This window comes from Balaenoptera musculus, chromosome 12 (assembly GCF_009873245.2).
Source record: "Balaenoptera musculus isolate JJ_BM4_2016_0621 chromosome 12, mBalMus1.pri.v3, whole genome shotgun sequence".
In the NCBI taxonomy this organism is placed as follows: domain Eukaryota; kingdom Metazoa; phylum Chordata; class Mammalia; order Artiodactyla; family Balaenopteridae; genus Balaenoptera; species Balaenoptera musculus.
In genome coordinates this window covers 89259737-89275952 of record NC_045796.1, presented here as the reverse complement: position 1 = coordinate 89275952, position 16216 = coordinate 89259737, and the positions used below count along the sequence as shown (strand labels likewise).

Below are 16216 nucleotides of genomic sequence, written 5' to 3'. Positions count from 1 at the left end.
CCCACAAATCAGTCATTTGGGTCAAAATATTCAATTCAAAGTCCCTGAGGCAAGAGCACACCTGGGTTCTTCTAGGAAATTCAAAAAGGCCACTATTGGTGTTTTAGAGGGAAGTAGAAGAAATAGGATTAATTAAGCCTCTGGTTAAACACTTACTTAATCTAGCACTGGAAAGTCTAACTATGTGAGCCTTCAAATTCATCTGTGTGTGTGTGTGTGTGTGTGTGTGTGTGTATGAGAGAGAGACAGACAGACAGACACAGACACAGGCAGGCAGAGAAGAGTCAGAGAGAGAGACAGAGAGGGAGAGAGAAAGAGAGAGATTCTGTTTAGACCTTCTGTTGTTGAAACTAAATTTTAGAATTCTAAATTCTACAACACATGCAAGTTGTACTCATATTGAATTCTAATTGGAGATTTACTTTTTTCAGTGTGAGTTTGCATAAGTCAAGCTTGTGGAAACTAATTGTTAAAAAAAAGATTTAACTAGAGAGGGGAAATAGAAGAGAGAAATAAAACAGATGGTAATGTTAAACTAGATAAGCTTTAAAATTTGTTTTTTGTTGGTTCGCCAATGAAGCCTTATAAGGACTTACACAAAGAAGAGATAAAACATAAACTGCATCCTTCTATCTGTATTCCTGAACCGGTTGTAAAAGAAGAGAAACAAAAGACTGTGTACAAAGCTCTTGGGGCATTTTCTTTAATGGTATAACAAGCAGCAACCAACAATTCTGTCATAACATCAGGAAGCTATAAAGTATTTGGATAGACACAAACCAGAAATTGTGGTTCTAACTATGTGTATTAACTATTAAAAATAAAATAAAATTTACTAGTAAATCACTGAAAGTCTAAGGAAAAGAAATTCTGAGTCATTGCTCTGAGGCAGTGTAAATAGTATGTAATTGCATAGCGCCTATATTTTTACTTTATAATGTGCATAATGCCAATCAGATTTTTTAATTTAGTGGCTGTCATTTATTCATTTTTATAAACATGAAAATTACAGTAAGTTTTTTTGCTATGAACTCAATTTTTTCAATGATTTATTCATACATAGTGATTATTAGAAATCTGACTATCAATTGTAAAGTAACAATTGTTTTATCATGAGGGCATTTATATTATTAATATTGAGAATGCAATTGACATTGTGAAAGTGCTTGCTTAGAAATTCTTCATTACAATTTCAGTGAGAAAGTTTACAATCTTTATGCCACTTCAATTAGAAAGAAATTGAATTGAAAATAGAGACATTTAACCCATGATGAAGAGCATGGCTTAGAATGAATAATGTTCTGACCTATGGGCTTTTTTACCCCTAATATTGTCCAGCATGTTGCATTTAATATAAACTTCCTAATCTTAAAGTCATTACAGATATGCCTTATTCTTCATATTACTTCAATTAAATGAATAATCAAAATAAATAATTTTCTGATTATAATTTTAGTCTAATCTCATTAATTGGAGTAAACCACTGTCAAATTATTGGTTTATTTCCTTTTAGCCTATATACACATCTGTATAATACAAATATCATCCAGACTCCACTGGCATCAAAACTCCGATCAATCTTGGTCTTTCCTTACATACGGGATTAACTCGGAGCCTCTCTGTGAATCCTCAAACCCTCTTCTCCACACTTCTCTCTGGTTCCCTGTTTCTCTGTCTCCGTGTGTATTAATTTGTCCCTGGGCCACGCAGGTCACAGACCTCAGAAACTTCATGTTTCCATAAAAGTAATTCAAATATACCAGGGAAATCTCATGTTTATTCAAATTTATAAAGTCCTAAATGATTATGGAGATGGAAGACATCAGACGCTACATCACTTTGTACCATCTGACTCGCTTCCTCCCCTGAATGTTATCCTGCCTGATATACAGCCTCTTCAGATGTCTGAGCACTCTGGGAGGATGATTGCTGTAGGAGCAGAACTGCCATGACTGTTGACCTTTCCCACAACCCAGAAAGTTCATAAACAACATCTTATTTTGTTTTGAGCAGCAGTTAATATCATATTATATATAACCAAATTGTAGTTAGACTAATACAGCCAATTTTTACTAAACATTCTGATTTGAGTATTTTCCAAAAATCACGATACACTTCAAAAGTATAGACTAAATTGGATGTATATTCTATTATATGGGTACATTATAATTTTTAGCTATTTTTTGCTTAATTTGATTATTTTTATTCTAAAATAAGTAAAAATATAGTGAACATTTCCTACATGTTTGATGTAATCTTGTTTTCTTCAGGTATTTCTAGATTTTGACTGATTATGGATTGAAAACCTTGGGTACATTCTACTAAATTGCCATGCATTGGGTTTATATCAAGTCCTATTTTCCCTGTATACATGTGAGAACGCTGTCTCATTCTTCCATGTGGTATGGGAAGGATACCAAGGATCCTGAACAAAAGTCTTTTGACTTTTCTTGGACTTGGAGAGAGAAAGCAGGGCTAGGGGTGGAGAAGTAGTAAGTTGGTGTGCAGAAGAACTCTCAGCCAAGGTCCCTCCATGAGGAGGTCTCCCTGGAGGCTCCTGGGACTGTCCCAGGTGAGGCCCTCGCGCCCCACAAAGAAATGGGCTTGGACTGAGAATAAAATGTATGTGAGCCTGGCTGAGGGGGGTTGGAGCATGGCTGAGTGTTGACTGTAACTTTTTCCAGGCAACTGTGGAGCACTGGCTGGGCACCCAGTCCAAGGTGGGCCACTTCCCCCACGAGGCCTGCCCGGGCAATGCCTCCTAATTGTCTAGGGTTGAGGGTGTAAGGTCACACATAAGATTTTGGCCTAGAGTGAGACTCTGCATGTCTCCTTAAGGTCCGTCAATATTCCCCTATATATTTTTCATACATATGTTAATATTTATACACAAGATATTTTTAAGTATATACAGCGTTATAAGTTTTGTATTTTCTTCATGAATTGAAATTATGCTATTAAAAATCATCATAAATTTCTTATTTTATGCCTGAAAGTCTAGTTTACATTAAATTAATATAGGCATCACCAATTTTTTTTTATTGGTATTACACTGATATATCTTTTCCCATCACTTTATTTCAGTAAAGACATTATATTTTGGTTGTCTCATGTAAACAATAAACATCTGGATTATGTTTACTTTTAATGAAAATTCAGTTTGATAATCTTGGTGTATAGTTGCCATTTTTCTATGTTTTGAAGAGCAGAAGCTTTAAACTTGTCCAATCAATTGGTTTTGTGTCTTTTGCTCAGTGAAAGGCCATGAGGAGTAGCCTTTGTTTTTCTGCTTGTTTTTCTTCCCTAGGAGCTTCATAATTTTATTGTTTATTCTTAGATAAACTCACTGGTTAATTCTATATTTTTTAATTTTTAGATTTTTAATAAACAGTCATGAGATATGTATATCGAACCCTCTTACTGCTATTTTTTCTGTCTTTATATTTTATTTCATTTACTTACTTTTTTAGACTGGTAAGGAAAAGAAGGAAAAAAATCTGAGTAATCTAGTCCTATGTCAAATTAATTAAACTTATAATCACAAACTCTCCCCCTAAGAAAACTCCCAGGCCAGATGCTTCAGTGGTGACATCCATCAAATATTTGAAGAAGAAATAGTCCATTATACACAAAATGTTACAAGTAATACAGGGGGAGGGAACAAATCTCCACTCATTTTATGAGGCTACATTAACCCTGATGCTAAAATCTGATAAAGACACTATGAGAAAATAAAAGTACAGTCTTATTATTTTAATAGTTATATATTATTATACTATTTATTATTTAAAATTTAAGCATTCTTTATTAATATATGAATACAAGTATTTTAGTAATAAGTTGAATACAGAAATAGATAAAATGTCTCAAGACCAAGAAAGAGTTTTCTTAAGGATGCAATATTTACTCAGAATTCTAAATCAGTTACTATATTTTACCATATTAACACACTACAAAAGAAAAATGGTATGATCTTCTAACTACATTCAGACATTCAGAATAAGCAATTGACAAAACTCACCAACCATTCATGATACAAACTCAGTAAATTAGGAATCAAAGGGAACTTCTTCAATCTGATAGAGGCTATCTCCAAATATCTAAAGGTACAAGTGAAAGTCTGATTGCTTTCCCCCTAAAATTGTCAAATGTATGTACAGTTCTCTTCACCTGTTATTAGAAATTCTTATCAACCTAATAAAGTATGTAAAAGAAATAAAATATAAAGGTAGGAAAAATAGCAGTAAGGGGTTTGATATACATATCTCATGGCTGTTCATTAAAAATCTACAAGTTAAAAGAAAATAGAACTAACCAGGCCAATAGCATTCCTTTTTTGCTAATATTTTATCTAATGGAAGTCATTAAACTTAAATTAGAATTACCAAAAAAAAAAAAAAAAAAGAAAGAAGAGTCTGCAAGGTGATGAAAAGTTCAGTTAAATTTCTTAAAAGAAAAATTCAAATTGGAGTTAGAGTCAATAACATACAGATAATTGTTGAAGTGCTATCAAAGGTGAGACCTCCCAGGGAAAATTGGCAGTGGAGGAAGAAAAACATAAACATAAATGTCAGAGATAAATACTCAGAGACTATCCTGAAACAAAACAGGAACAAAAATCCAAAACATAAACAGGATAATATAAAATAAATTAAAACTGAAATGGGAGAGGCATTTCAACTAGACATTTTGCTACTCAGGAAAGGGTAGGTACATTGTAAAGGAAGGGTAGGTACATTGTAAAGGAAGAAGAAACGTAGATATGTGTAGTGCTTTCAAGTATGAGTTCTGGAGTCAGAGTACATTCCAATATGCCTCATCCATCCCCATCGACATAGGTGAACTTGAGGACATATTCAAAAGCTCAGTAGACATTTTATTTTTCTATAAAATGCAATGAGATTTACGTGAAGATCAAATGAGGTAATAACCATTATGATACACTATAATGCCAAATGTATTATAGGTGCTAAATGTTATGTTCTTATACTATGTATTCTTGTATAGTAACATTATTATATTTTAGGATGTTTGCAAAATACACATATATATTTTTCCATGGTCCATTCCATAAGCTGGATTCACATTTTTTTCAAAATATTTTATTAAAATATTTTATAACCCAGAAAAGTAGAGAAAATAATAAAATGAACAGCATGATCTTACCATCCTTATTCGCTAAAAGTTAATTAAAAAAAAATAAAGCATTACAGATACATTGGAAGTCCCATCTGCCCCATTTCACTCCCCAGTCTATATCCCTATAAGTGTCTTTCTAGTAAAGCCAGTGTGTGTAAATAACTCTCATGCAAGTGTTTACACTTTTGCTATAGACTATGCAATCATAGTAAATATGGATTTGTTTGTATTTCAAATTTTTAATTAATCCTCATAATGCACATATATAATTTTTCAATAATATTTTAAAATTCAACATTATACTTTGATATTTATAAATATTAATGCATGTTCACTATTTTAATTATTCTTTATAATCCCATGGTATGACTGTGCCAGGATAAATTGATCCATTTTCCTATCCATAGGTTTTAGTTTGATTCAGATTTGGAGTGAAAATTTTTTTACACATCTCTTTCAGTACAAACATAATTGTTTCTCTAATAGACCTACCTAAAAATGGAATTTCTGAGTTGTGGGATATGCCTTACCATGTGTAGAACACACACTCTGTGTTTGTAAAGTTATTTCGAAAACTACCCCCACAAATAATATATTTTATGCCCTAATGACTACCAGACAAATTGTATTTCCCACCTGCCTCAAGAGCTGAAGGCATAAGTAACTATGGTTTTATATATACAGACATGTATCACCAGTACTCAATTAGTTATATACTTATTTTATAATAAATACACTGACTAGAACACTTAATAATGCCCTCCCAACATAATTCCTCTAGTACTAAACTTTATATAACTTATATTTAAATATACAGAAAAGGATATATTTCTCTGGCTTATATTAATAAAAGCATTTGAAATAGGGACTGACAGAAGCTGCTGCATTTTGAGGTGCTAAGTTACTTTGCCACGCACTAAATTACTTACTCTGAATCTTCCGATTATATTGAAACACCATCCTTCATTCAGACAGTTGATGGTGAAAAGTCTGCAGTAGTCAATTACTTTCTCACATTTTTTTCCAGTAAATCCTGGAATACAACTGTAAATGCATAAGTGTAAGTAAAAAAACTTGCAATTTAAATATTTTCACAGAAGTCTATTAACAGGCTGCCCAAAATAATAATGCTCTGTTTAAATTACATACAACATTTATTATCACATTATGTTTTCAATCATTGATTTTGTCCATGCATACTTGTGTTCTTTACCAAGAAGAAGTTTTATTTGTTTAGAGGGAATTTGAATAAACAACATCTTCATTGAATGGTCTTTTAGAGATATATTACCTTTTGGAGATGTAAGAGTAAAATCAACTTTGGCCTAAATGGATATTTAACAATAAAATATAGGTTTTAGAAAACTATTGGAATAAATGAAAGCATTATTGAAATGTGAAAAAAAAAATGGCAAATGAGGTTTCTAACGTTTAGTAGAGCCATTCTATACTGATGATATGCTCTCAGGAGTTAACGATGACACACAGGAATTTTAGACATAGTGTAAAGAATTACAGTGGACAGTGTATGGTCATAGTTGGGCCAATTATAAGGTTTTGTTTGTTTCTTTGTTAGTTGTCATAGTTATCTTTTTTATAAAGCAATCTTGTAGTGTCAATGCCTGACAACAAGGTTTTTTGAGTGTAATCTAAGTGCCTGACATCAAGCTTTGGACTGCCATGGCATCCATGTCACACATCCATCTGGAATAAGCATATTGCCAGCTGTGTGATGCCTACTCGGGCCTAGACGAGAAGCCCAGCCTCACGTACCCTGGAGCTCCCCTTTTAGAGACCCCTGAGTGACCCAGGTAACTGACCTCTTGAGTGACCCCATCTTCCCACCTTACCCTTCCTGCTCCCTGATTCTCACTGTTAGGGTTTAAATTCACCAATAACGAGCGACCCCACCCTCAACCCCAGTAAGGTAGAGCCCCAGGACCGCCTCTCTCTCTCTCTGTGTCTTTCTCTCTCCCCCCTGTCACAGGACTGTCGGTTCTGGTGCCTTTTACCCTCCAGGCCCTGTGAGTATTATCAGGACTTTCCTTTTAAGTTCCCTGATGGTTGCTGCTGAGGTGTGTCTTGCGGTCATAATAAGACCCACAAGGGCCACCCCAGCCAGAACGTTGGTTCTCGTTGGGGAAATGTCCTTGGGGGCTGCCACAGGTAGTGCAGACCAGGTGAGGGCCCAGGGCATTCCTAGCCAATGGCATCACTATCTAAAGACTGAGACAGACAGGAAATCAATCTGGATTCCAGTCCACTGCAGTGCATTAGCTGCAATCAATAAGGTGCTAAAGAACACACAGTGGTGTTCAGGCTTTCTTTGACTTCACTCTCATTAATTTATGAGAAATATTCTAGTCTTTTAAATCACATTTAGTAAACTTCTGTTATCAAGTGAATTGGGCACCATATCAAATGATAATGTGTCTCTCTAAAGTACACACGAGAGAATTACGACCAAAAATTATACTTGTTAAAACGAAGTTGTTACAAGCTGAGTTAATAATAAAATGAATTGTACCATATAGTCATTATTTTACATTTATTAAGTACACTGTATAATTTCATAAAAGAACCAAAGGCCACATTGACACAGTCCAACCAAAATAGCATCAGTAAAACACTTCAGTAATTCACCTTTCTTGCTGTTTGAGGCTCAGCTTTGCACTCTCACCTTGAAAATTAAATCATACCTTCATCCATCAGGAATAACCATGCATTTTTTTTAACATCTACAATGTGCCAGCCACTAGATTAATTATTTTCACAAATTTATTATTTTCTAATTCAATTTTCATAATTCTTGTGTGATATTAATTATTACCACCATGATATAAATGAGGAAACATATTCAAGAAACTTAAGTAAGTTGCTTTGGTCATATGACTAGTTTTAGAGCTGTTATTAAAGTATGATTTAACTTTAAATGTTTTGTACTTTTCTACTCCACTGATGAAACCTGTGAAGATATGCTTACCTTGCTTCTTTTATCCTGAGGAACTAACCAGAGATGCAGAAATCATTCCAAGTACCACTTTGTTATGAAAGGTATCATGTTCACCTTTTCCTAATCGGGATGTGGATGGCAGAAAGAGGGAAGCAACAAAATATCCTAAAATTGTGATGAGTTATGGCTATCATGTTTTAATTTTCCTTTTGAGTGGGAATGAATTAAATTGGCCAAGACTAGCTATCAATACACTCACTTGTATTTGCATTATTTTGGAGTATGGTTTTAAAAGATGAGAGCCAGGACTATGAATTAAATGAAGAACTAATATTCAATCATTAATGAGACCAGGTTGACAGACTGCTAGATGAAGATTAGGTAACATAATCTCTGAGAAAGATGTTTCTAAACAATCCAGGGCTTATTGATCATGAAAAATTGGCCCAAAATGTTAGCACTATCATTACAAACCAAGAAGGAAGCCCCAAAACACCATCTGTGACCCTTGGCCCAGGGAGGTTTACCACAAAGGCAGAGGAAACCCACAATGAGAAAGTCCTCCTGTTGAGTTTCAGGTAATCAACCATCATGTGCCTCCACTCCCCCCACCCCTCCCACCCCCATGGCTTGAAATCTAAGAGAAACTCCAGAATCTCTTTCACAAGGAAAATGACATCCTCATAACTCAGCCTGAGGTCAGGGAAATAAAAGACTTAAATAGCATTCTTAAATACATGATACGATGATCAGAGAGTGCAAACATTTAAATCAAGGTTTGTAGGGTGTGCAGTTAACAGTTCACAATGAAAAATAAGACATGACCATGGGAAATGGGTCAAGATTAGATGGAGGAGGAAAAAATACATAAAATAATCGTCAAAGGATTTAAGCAACCAGGTGGATTCCCAAGATGGATGCTGAAGTCATCAAGAAAGATGGTAATAGTTGTAGAGAAAAGGACACAAGCCAGATGCTAGAGCCATAGTGGGGGATGGACAGGACCTGAGAGAAGAGGAGATGCTTGAAAGGAGCCTGGGGACAGAGAAACAGTTAGGGAGAGAATGATCTACGGAATAGCTATGTGCTAAAAATGGACAGCCTTTTGAGGGGAAAGAAAACCGGTCTGGATACAGCAACAATGGCAAGGCTACCTACACAGTTCCTCAACAGATGTATGCAGGTTGTGGGCGAATGGATAGAGCCACCAAAGAAGACTCCAGGTTTCAGCCAGAAAAAGAAAGGAAGGTATATAAAGAGAGTGTGGTGTCGGAGAATTTGCGGCTGACAAATGAGATCCCGAGGGCACAGCAGAGAATATTGGATATTGAAGTGTTAGAGGCTGTACAGAGCAGTGTGGGGCTAAGATCGATTTGATCATGTATGAGCTGGAAGACTTGGAGGTTACAGGATACTAATTCAACCTTTATGTACATAGCTCTGTACTAACTTCTGTCATTATGTTTTATTAGTTATTATTCACAGGAAAATTAAAAGGTTCAGGACTAAGAGAAGAAATTATACATATATTCTCAAAATGAAGCACATAGGGGGCCAGACTTAAGGATGACTTTTGTCAACTATAACAGTCCCTGAAAATATAAAATTATATGAATAGGGCAGAAGGTCCTCTTGATGAAGAAATGTCAACAATGTCCCAGATATCTTCAGTTGGAATAGAGTTTATAACCATAATCTGAAATTTGAATACTGTAGTTAAACTTTAACAAATATTTTTACCATGTTAAATTTCAGAATGATTTATTCAAAAGGGAAGGTTAGCCTTATAAATATGGCTATTGATTTCAAGGAAAGAAAAATGTAGCAACCTAGCTTTCGAGATAATTAACTCCAAGAGATTGAGGTTCCCTGTTAGTTCGGAATTATTGGGTGACCAAGTTCCTCATCCAAATGTGTGATTGCTATTTTTAAAAGGATTTTTCAAAATTAGTGAAAATATAACTTTATTATTTGTTGAAAGGAAACATGTTGACCTATATATTTCTGTGTTACAATGTTCTATTTCAAAGTCACAGTGCATGCTTAATTAGGTTTACTTGTGACAGACACTGAAAACCCTAACCCCACCCACGGCTGATGTGGAGAGACATCATACAGACTAATGAAATGCTGAAACTGATGTGAGAAAAAAAGAAAGTATGTTAATACATTGAATTGACACTTAAGCAGTGCAAGCTATAAATGCAACTCTGAATAGGAAACAGGAAAAAAAAAAAAAAAAAAAAACAAGCTGAGAGAAAAAAATAGAACATTATTATCCCATGAAATATCTTAGAATTTGAGTGGAGAAAATAAAAAGTTTAGAAAGCAAAAATATGTATATATAGCATAATTTCTGATTTTTTAAAGACATAGTACTTATTATTATCTAGTTTATGGTGTCTTTTACAAAGATAACTCTCAATAAGTATTTTTTAAACAATTGATTTTCAGGTTGGAAAAAAAAAAATTGATGTAAGAGAAAGACACTACCTGGTTGCATTACTCTCTATTTCCTGATTCGTGTTTCTTCATTTTATTCTGAATATTCAGAACACAATCACCTTTACATTAGACAATATTAGAGTCACTGCATTCAGTAAAGATTAAAATAGGTACGTGTGTGTGTCTCTGCGTGTGTACTCGTGTTTGTGTGTGATTGTGTGATTGTTTGTGATGGCAGTATCAGAACGGTGGGTCCTGACACTCTTCAAAGCCCTCGTGTGGTCTGGTGGTACAAGCACTCCCATCCCTGGTGTGTAGTGGAGAATGCAGAGTACTGTTCTCTCCAGTTGTGATGCCCTGCCCTCCACTGCCCTGCACCTTCAGCCCCCAGCCTCCAGCAGAGAGCTAATCAGAACCTGGAAGGCCTCACTGGAGCTGTGCTGGGCAGTACCCTGGACATCACCTCTCACGTAGGGAAAGGGGGCCCCAGAGACTGCAGCTTCAACCCTGCCTTTGGAGGAGCTTCCTGGCTGTCCACTGAGCTCCTGACAAGCCCTCACACCCCTAACTCCTTGCCAATGCTCTCAATTGCCCCACTAGGATCTAACTTCAAGGCCATCAAGGTGAACCTCTTATCACCATTTACCATGGACATCTCAAGAAGCCAGAGGATTCTCAGGAGGTAATTTTATTTCCTCTCTCCTCTGATCATAGTAATTTAGAACTAGTCCATACGTTCAAGTAGAGAAATTGATAGCATCATCACCTTTCTGTTCTCTTCTCTTCATTTTACTCCTTTCCAACCCCACACTTTTTTCCCCCAGATTCATAATAAAAAAGTAAAAGCTTGGGTTGAGATGAGTGGATGAAGTAGGGAAAAAGGTGTAGGAGGATTTTCTGCATTGATGCTGTTTGAACTCAGCTCAGCATCTCTGGAGAATTTTGTAGAAATGCACATTTGCATTCCCCACCCCAGATTGACTGAATTGGAAACTCTAGGGGCAGGGAAAAACGATCTGTGTTTTAAACAGCCCTTCAGGAGTTTCTAATGCAGCTAAAGTCTGGTACAGCTAGTGTGAGTATCACTGTTCCAGAAACACATACGTTCTAAGATAACAATGCACAGATAAATTTTTAACTAAAGGCATTTAAGTCAAAGGGTGTTTGATTTTCTCATTATTTTCAGTGGTTCCCTTAATCTCCTTTGAGAAAAGAAAAATCGTTTTCAAGACTATTTTTTTCATTGTTTCAACTTCATGTTTTATTAGTTTATATTGATCATATGACTTTTACTTCATGTGAGTCAGAGTTAGCAACTTTTTTGCACTATCATTGGTGAGTTTGGGGGTGGGAGAATCTGGGGGCTGGAAACTGTTTTGTGTTCCCCACATTCTTACTGATTTCTGAGGCTTGGGTTTTCACTCATCATTCAGATTAGTCTGTGTTATTTCTGCCCTGTGAAGAAGTTTTATTTTTACTCTCCTGTCACTTTTCTTATCTTTCAGACTCTTTTAATCAGTAGTCTAATTTAATCAATAGAGGGAACAATGTTTTTAATTAAGTAGATTCAAGAGGAGCGAGCACAATGTATATTGTGCCCAATGTAAATTTTTAAAGAATGTGGGCGATCTCAACAATTAGAATGCATACAGTGGCTCATATTAATTTAATGAGTAAGTTTACTTCAAAGTTGTTGCAACTAATTACCTATTTGACATATTTCATCTATCCTAGGGAAACCTAACTTGAATTTCTATAACTTTCATCCTATCTAAAATATGCTTTACAAAGCATTCAAGATCAAACTCCATCATTTTAAAATTAAATATATTAATTAATAATATAACAGTAAACTGAGGGACGACAACAATGCCTCTAGTTATCTAGTTTTCCCTTTGATGATAAAGTTTAAAACAAAGCCTTCTAGACAACTAGAGTAATGCTAATAATAAAAACCAATAAAAGCATCATACTTGATTAAAAAATAAACATATATGAATGCATATTTACCTACATTTATATAATGCTATCCATATTTTTAAAGTTGATCACTTTTCTAAGTAGACTCACAAATATACGAGTCCTATAAGGCTCAGAACTAGAAATTATAAATTAAAAAGCCAATATTGTTAAAAGGATAATAGCTGGATTTATAGGTAGTTAATATAAGATTGAATGCATCCACAGATTTGACTTGATGGGTTGGATGTTCTAAGATCTTGATATATTGAGGAGGTTTTTCTTCATTTGCTTTTGAAAATGTCAAATTTTAAAAGCTTAATATGTTTTTTAACTTTGCATTTAGATTTTTTTTTTGGAAATTGATGAAAATAGTGTCCACTTTACATCTACAATGCACATGCATCTGTGATATACGTGCAGGTTTTTTTTTCAGTGTGCTTTTAAGGTTTTCCTGTACCACAGCTTTTATTTATTTATTTATTTATTCAAACAGAAAGCCACAAAAATTATAATCATCCTCATCAGTTCACTCAGTCCCTACCACAGCTTTTAATTTTCTGTTTTTATGGCTATTCTAAAAGTTCTGAGCTTGTTTACTGCCCTTCAGTAATGCCTAACAGAACTTTCTTTAAGCAGATAAAAGTCTAGCAAGATAAAAGTCAAGCAAGTGTGAAGAGTACAAATTGCACTTCTTGATGGTGCGAGAAAGTAACTATAAAGCTATTTAAAATGGTCTAAAGTGATAGGCCTAGATAACTAAGTCACTTCCGTCATTTACAAATTGGTAATTTTTAGCAAGTCTTTATTTAAATAAGGCACTGTTTGCTAAAACTTTGCCTAAAGATCCTAAAGGAAAGCTCTCAACTGAGGTCTGTGAATTGCAGGAAGAGACAATGGGTCTATACTTTCAAACAATAATAGCAAAGTTGTGTGTGTACAGTATAAATAATACTGTGGGCACTTACATTATTTCTTCCTTCTAGATCTTCAAATATTATCCAGCTATCCTAAACATCTTCATTACAAAACAGAATAGATGTTTTAGGATGGTATGCCCAAATTATGATTAAGAATTGCTCCAATATTTATTTAAAACCAATGCCACAACATTTAAACATTTCATTAAAAAAACACATTAAGATTTTTCTACTTTAACTGGAAATAAAATATTATACGCCATTAAAATTTTTTAAGCTTAAAACAGAACATTGTTTTATTTTTGTCCACAGGATTTAAAATTCATATATTTTTGTTTAAAAATAGGAAGTTAATTATACCTGCAATGATAATCTTTCTCATATTTCATACTTGTGACATTAATCTTGCAAGGACAAGACTCCAGTGGTGTTTGAAGTTGCTTACAAAACTTGACTGTACATATTGGTGAAAACATGCACATGATATCCTAGAAAAGATTAAAAAGTATTTTTTACAAAAAAAAAAAAATCCGTATATCTCAAAGATAATGAAAGGATTCTTACATGGGGAGAGATGGAAATTATTTTCATAAGCAGGTAGTAGAAGTTCTCACTCAGTGCAACAATGTGGAAGATTCTATTTTCCAAAACGTCCCAACATTGTTTCCCATGTCACACACTCTTCCTACTACTTTATTTCAACTTTCCCCTAATTCAGAATTGGGGCTATATTTACCCCCTTGAGTGTAAGCAAGCTGTGACTATGGGGAAAGGATGCTCTGTGACTTTCAAGGCTAGGTTTAAAAAGGCCATACAGAGTCTGGTTATCTGGGAATACTGGGAACCCAGCCACCATGCTGTGAGGACGCACAAGCCACACAGAGGAGTTTTATTTAGGATTATGGCTGATAGTTCCAGCTGAGGATGTGGTTGACAACCAGCATTGACCCCTGGACATGTAAGTGGGGAAATCTTTAAGGTATGAATATTAATTCATATTATGAATTCAAATATGAATCTTACCAAAATGAAAGATTGTCATTTGTGGGAACTACTAAATTATTTCCTAGTCTTATTTATTTAAATATTAAATGAAATGTTAAAATACAATAATATAAAATAATCAAATAATAAAGAAAATATTTTTAAATAACTAAAAATGAAAAGTTTACAAAATTACATTGTTCATAAAGGAGAGTTCTGTCAGAATAACAAAAAATAAAATTGAAGAGTATTTTTGAGATTGGGGTTTCTATTTAAAATGGGAACAATGAAAATAAGCAAGTTAAATACATTTTCTGATGTTCCTGAGTTTGAAAATTGCAATATGTTAATTAGAAGTTTAATTATTTGTACATTTCAAACAGCTTAGTAATGGTAAAATATATTTTAAAGCCACTCCCTTATATGTTAGATTCAGACTTACCTTTGGAATATCAATGCAGTCAGTACCATTCTGACATGGTTTTGGTGAACACTCATTGACATCGGTTTCACAGTTTTGATTGAGAAATCCTTCTGTGCATTCCAAAATGTAAGCTGAGCTTTTATTTTGACTAATTTCTCCTTTCCAACAAGACTGAGAAACACAATGTTCCATTGACTCCTCACAGAATGGACCTTAAAAGATGACACACACACAGAAAGAAAATATGAACATAGGCATGTACAAAAACTTGGTATAGAAAAAGTCTCTAGAGTTTATGAAATCTTCTTAAACACGTTTATCATGGTATAATTTACACATCATAGAATTCACCCAGTGCAAATCTATAAATCAATAATTTTTGCAAATGTATACAGCTATTGGACCGTCAGCACTACCCTGTTTCAGCACATCTCCATTACCAAAAAAGAGCTTTTTTATGGTCACTCTTTGTCCCCAAATCCAGCCCCAGGCAACCATTAATCTTTCTGTCTCTACAGATTTGCTTTTTCTGGGCATTTCATATAAATAGAATGGTACAATATATTGTCTTTTGTGATTGGCTTCTTTCCTTAGAATAAAATATTTGAGGACTTTTCATGCATGCATCACTACTTTTACTCTTTATTGCCAAAGAGCAATTCAAAATATATATAATATTTTGTTTATTCATTCAAAAGTTGGTAAACATTTCAGTTGTTTCTACTTTTTAACATTTTTATTGAGATATAATTGACACATAACATTGTTAGTCTCAGGTGTACAGCATAATGATTCAATGTATGTATATATTGTGAGATCATCATCACAATAAGTCTAGTTAACATTCGTCACCACACACAGTTACTGTTTTTTTTTTTTTTTTTTTTTCTCGTGATGAGAACTTTTAAGATCTACTCTCTTAGCAACTAACTTTTATGAGCAATTAATTCACTCACAAGTAAGTATTTGGGTGGATATATACTTTAGTAGCTCTTGCACAGATTCTTGACAGTGAAATTGCTGAGGTGTAAATTTATGTGTAACTTTTTAAGAAACTGCCAAACTGTTTTGCAAGGTAGCTGTGCCATTTTTCAGTCACACCATCAATCTGTGAGAGTTCCTGTTTCTCACATTCTTGCCAACATTTGATATTGTCCATTTTCTTTATTATAGTTCTTCTAGTGGTTGTGAAATAGTATCTCAATTCAATTTGCATTTTCATAAGAATAAAGATTTTGAGTGTCTTCTCATATGTTTATTAACCATTTGTATGTCTTCCTTAATGAAATTTACCTTCATATATACAGAATATTTTAAATTGTGTTATTTGTTTTCTTATTATTGAGTAGTGAGTGTTCTTTTCATATTCTGAATACAATTCTGTTATGGTAT

The 16216-nt window shown here is 34.2% G+C and overlaps 1 protein-coding gene across 1 annotated transcript in view; it reads right to left on the bottom strand.

The window, feature by feature from the left end:
• Positions 1-16216, bottom strand: part of EYS (eyes shut homolog) — a 1768116-nt gene that overhangs the window by 1646347 nt on the left and 105553 nt on the right. Inside the window, exons 3-5 of the mRNA XM_036871239.1 lie at positions 14843-15036; positions 13777-13904; positions 6069-6183 (exon numbers count right to left, since the gene is read on the bottom strand). Coding sequence (XP_036727134.1) covers positions 6069-6183; positions 13777-13904; positions 14843-15036 — 437 coding nt within the window. The remainder of the gene's footprint in view (positions 1-6068; positions 6184-13776; positions 13905-14842; positions 15037-16216) is intronic.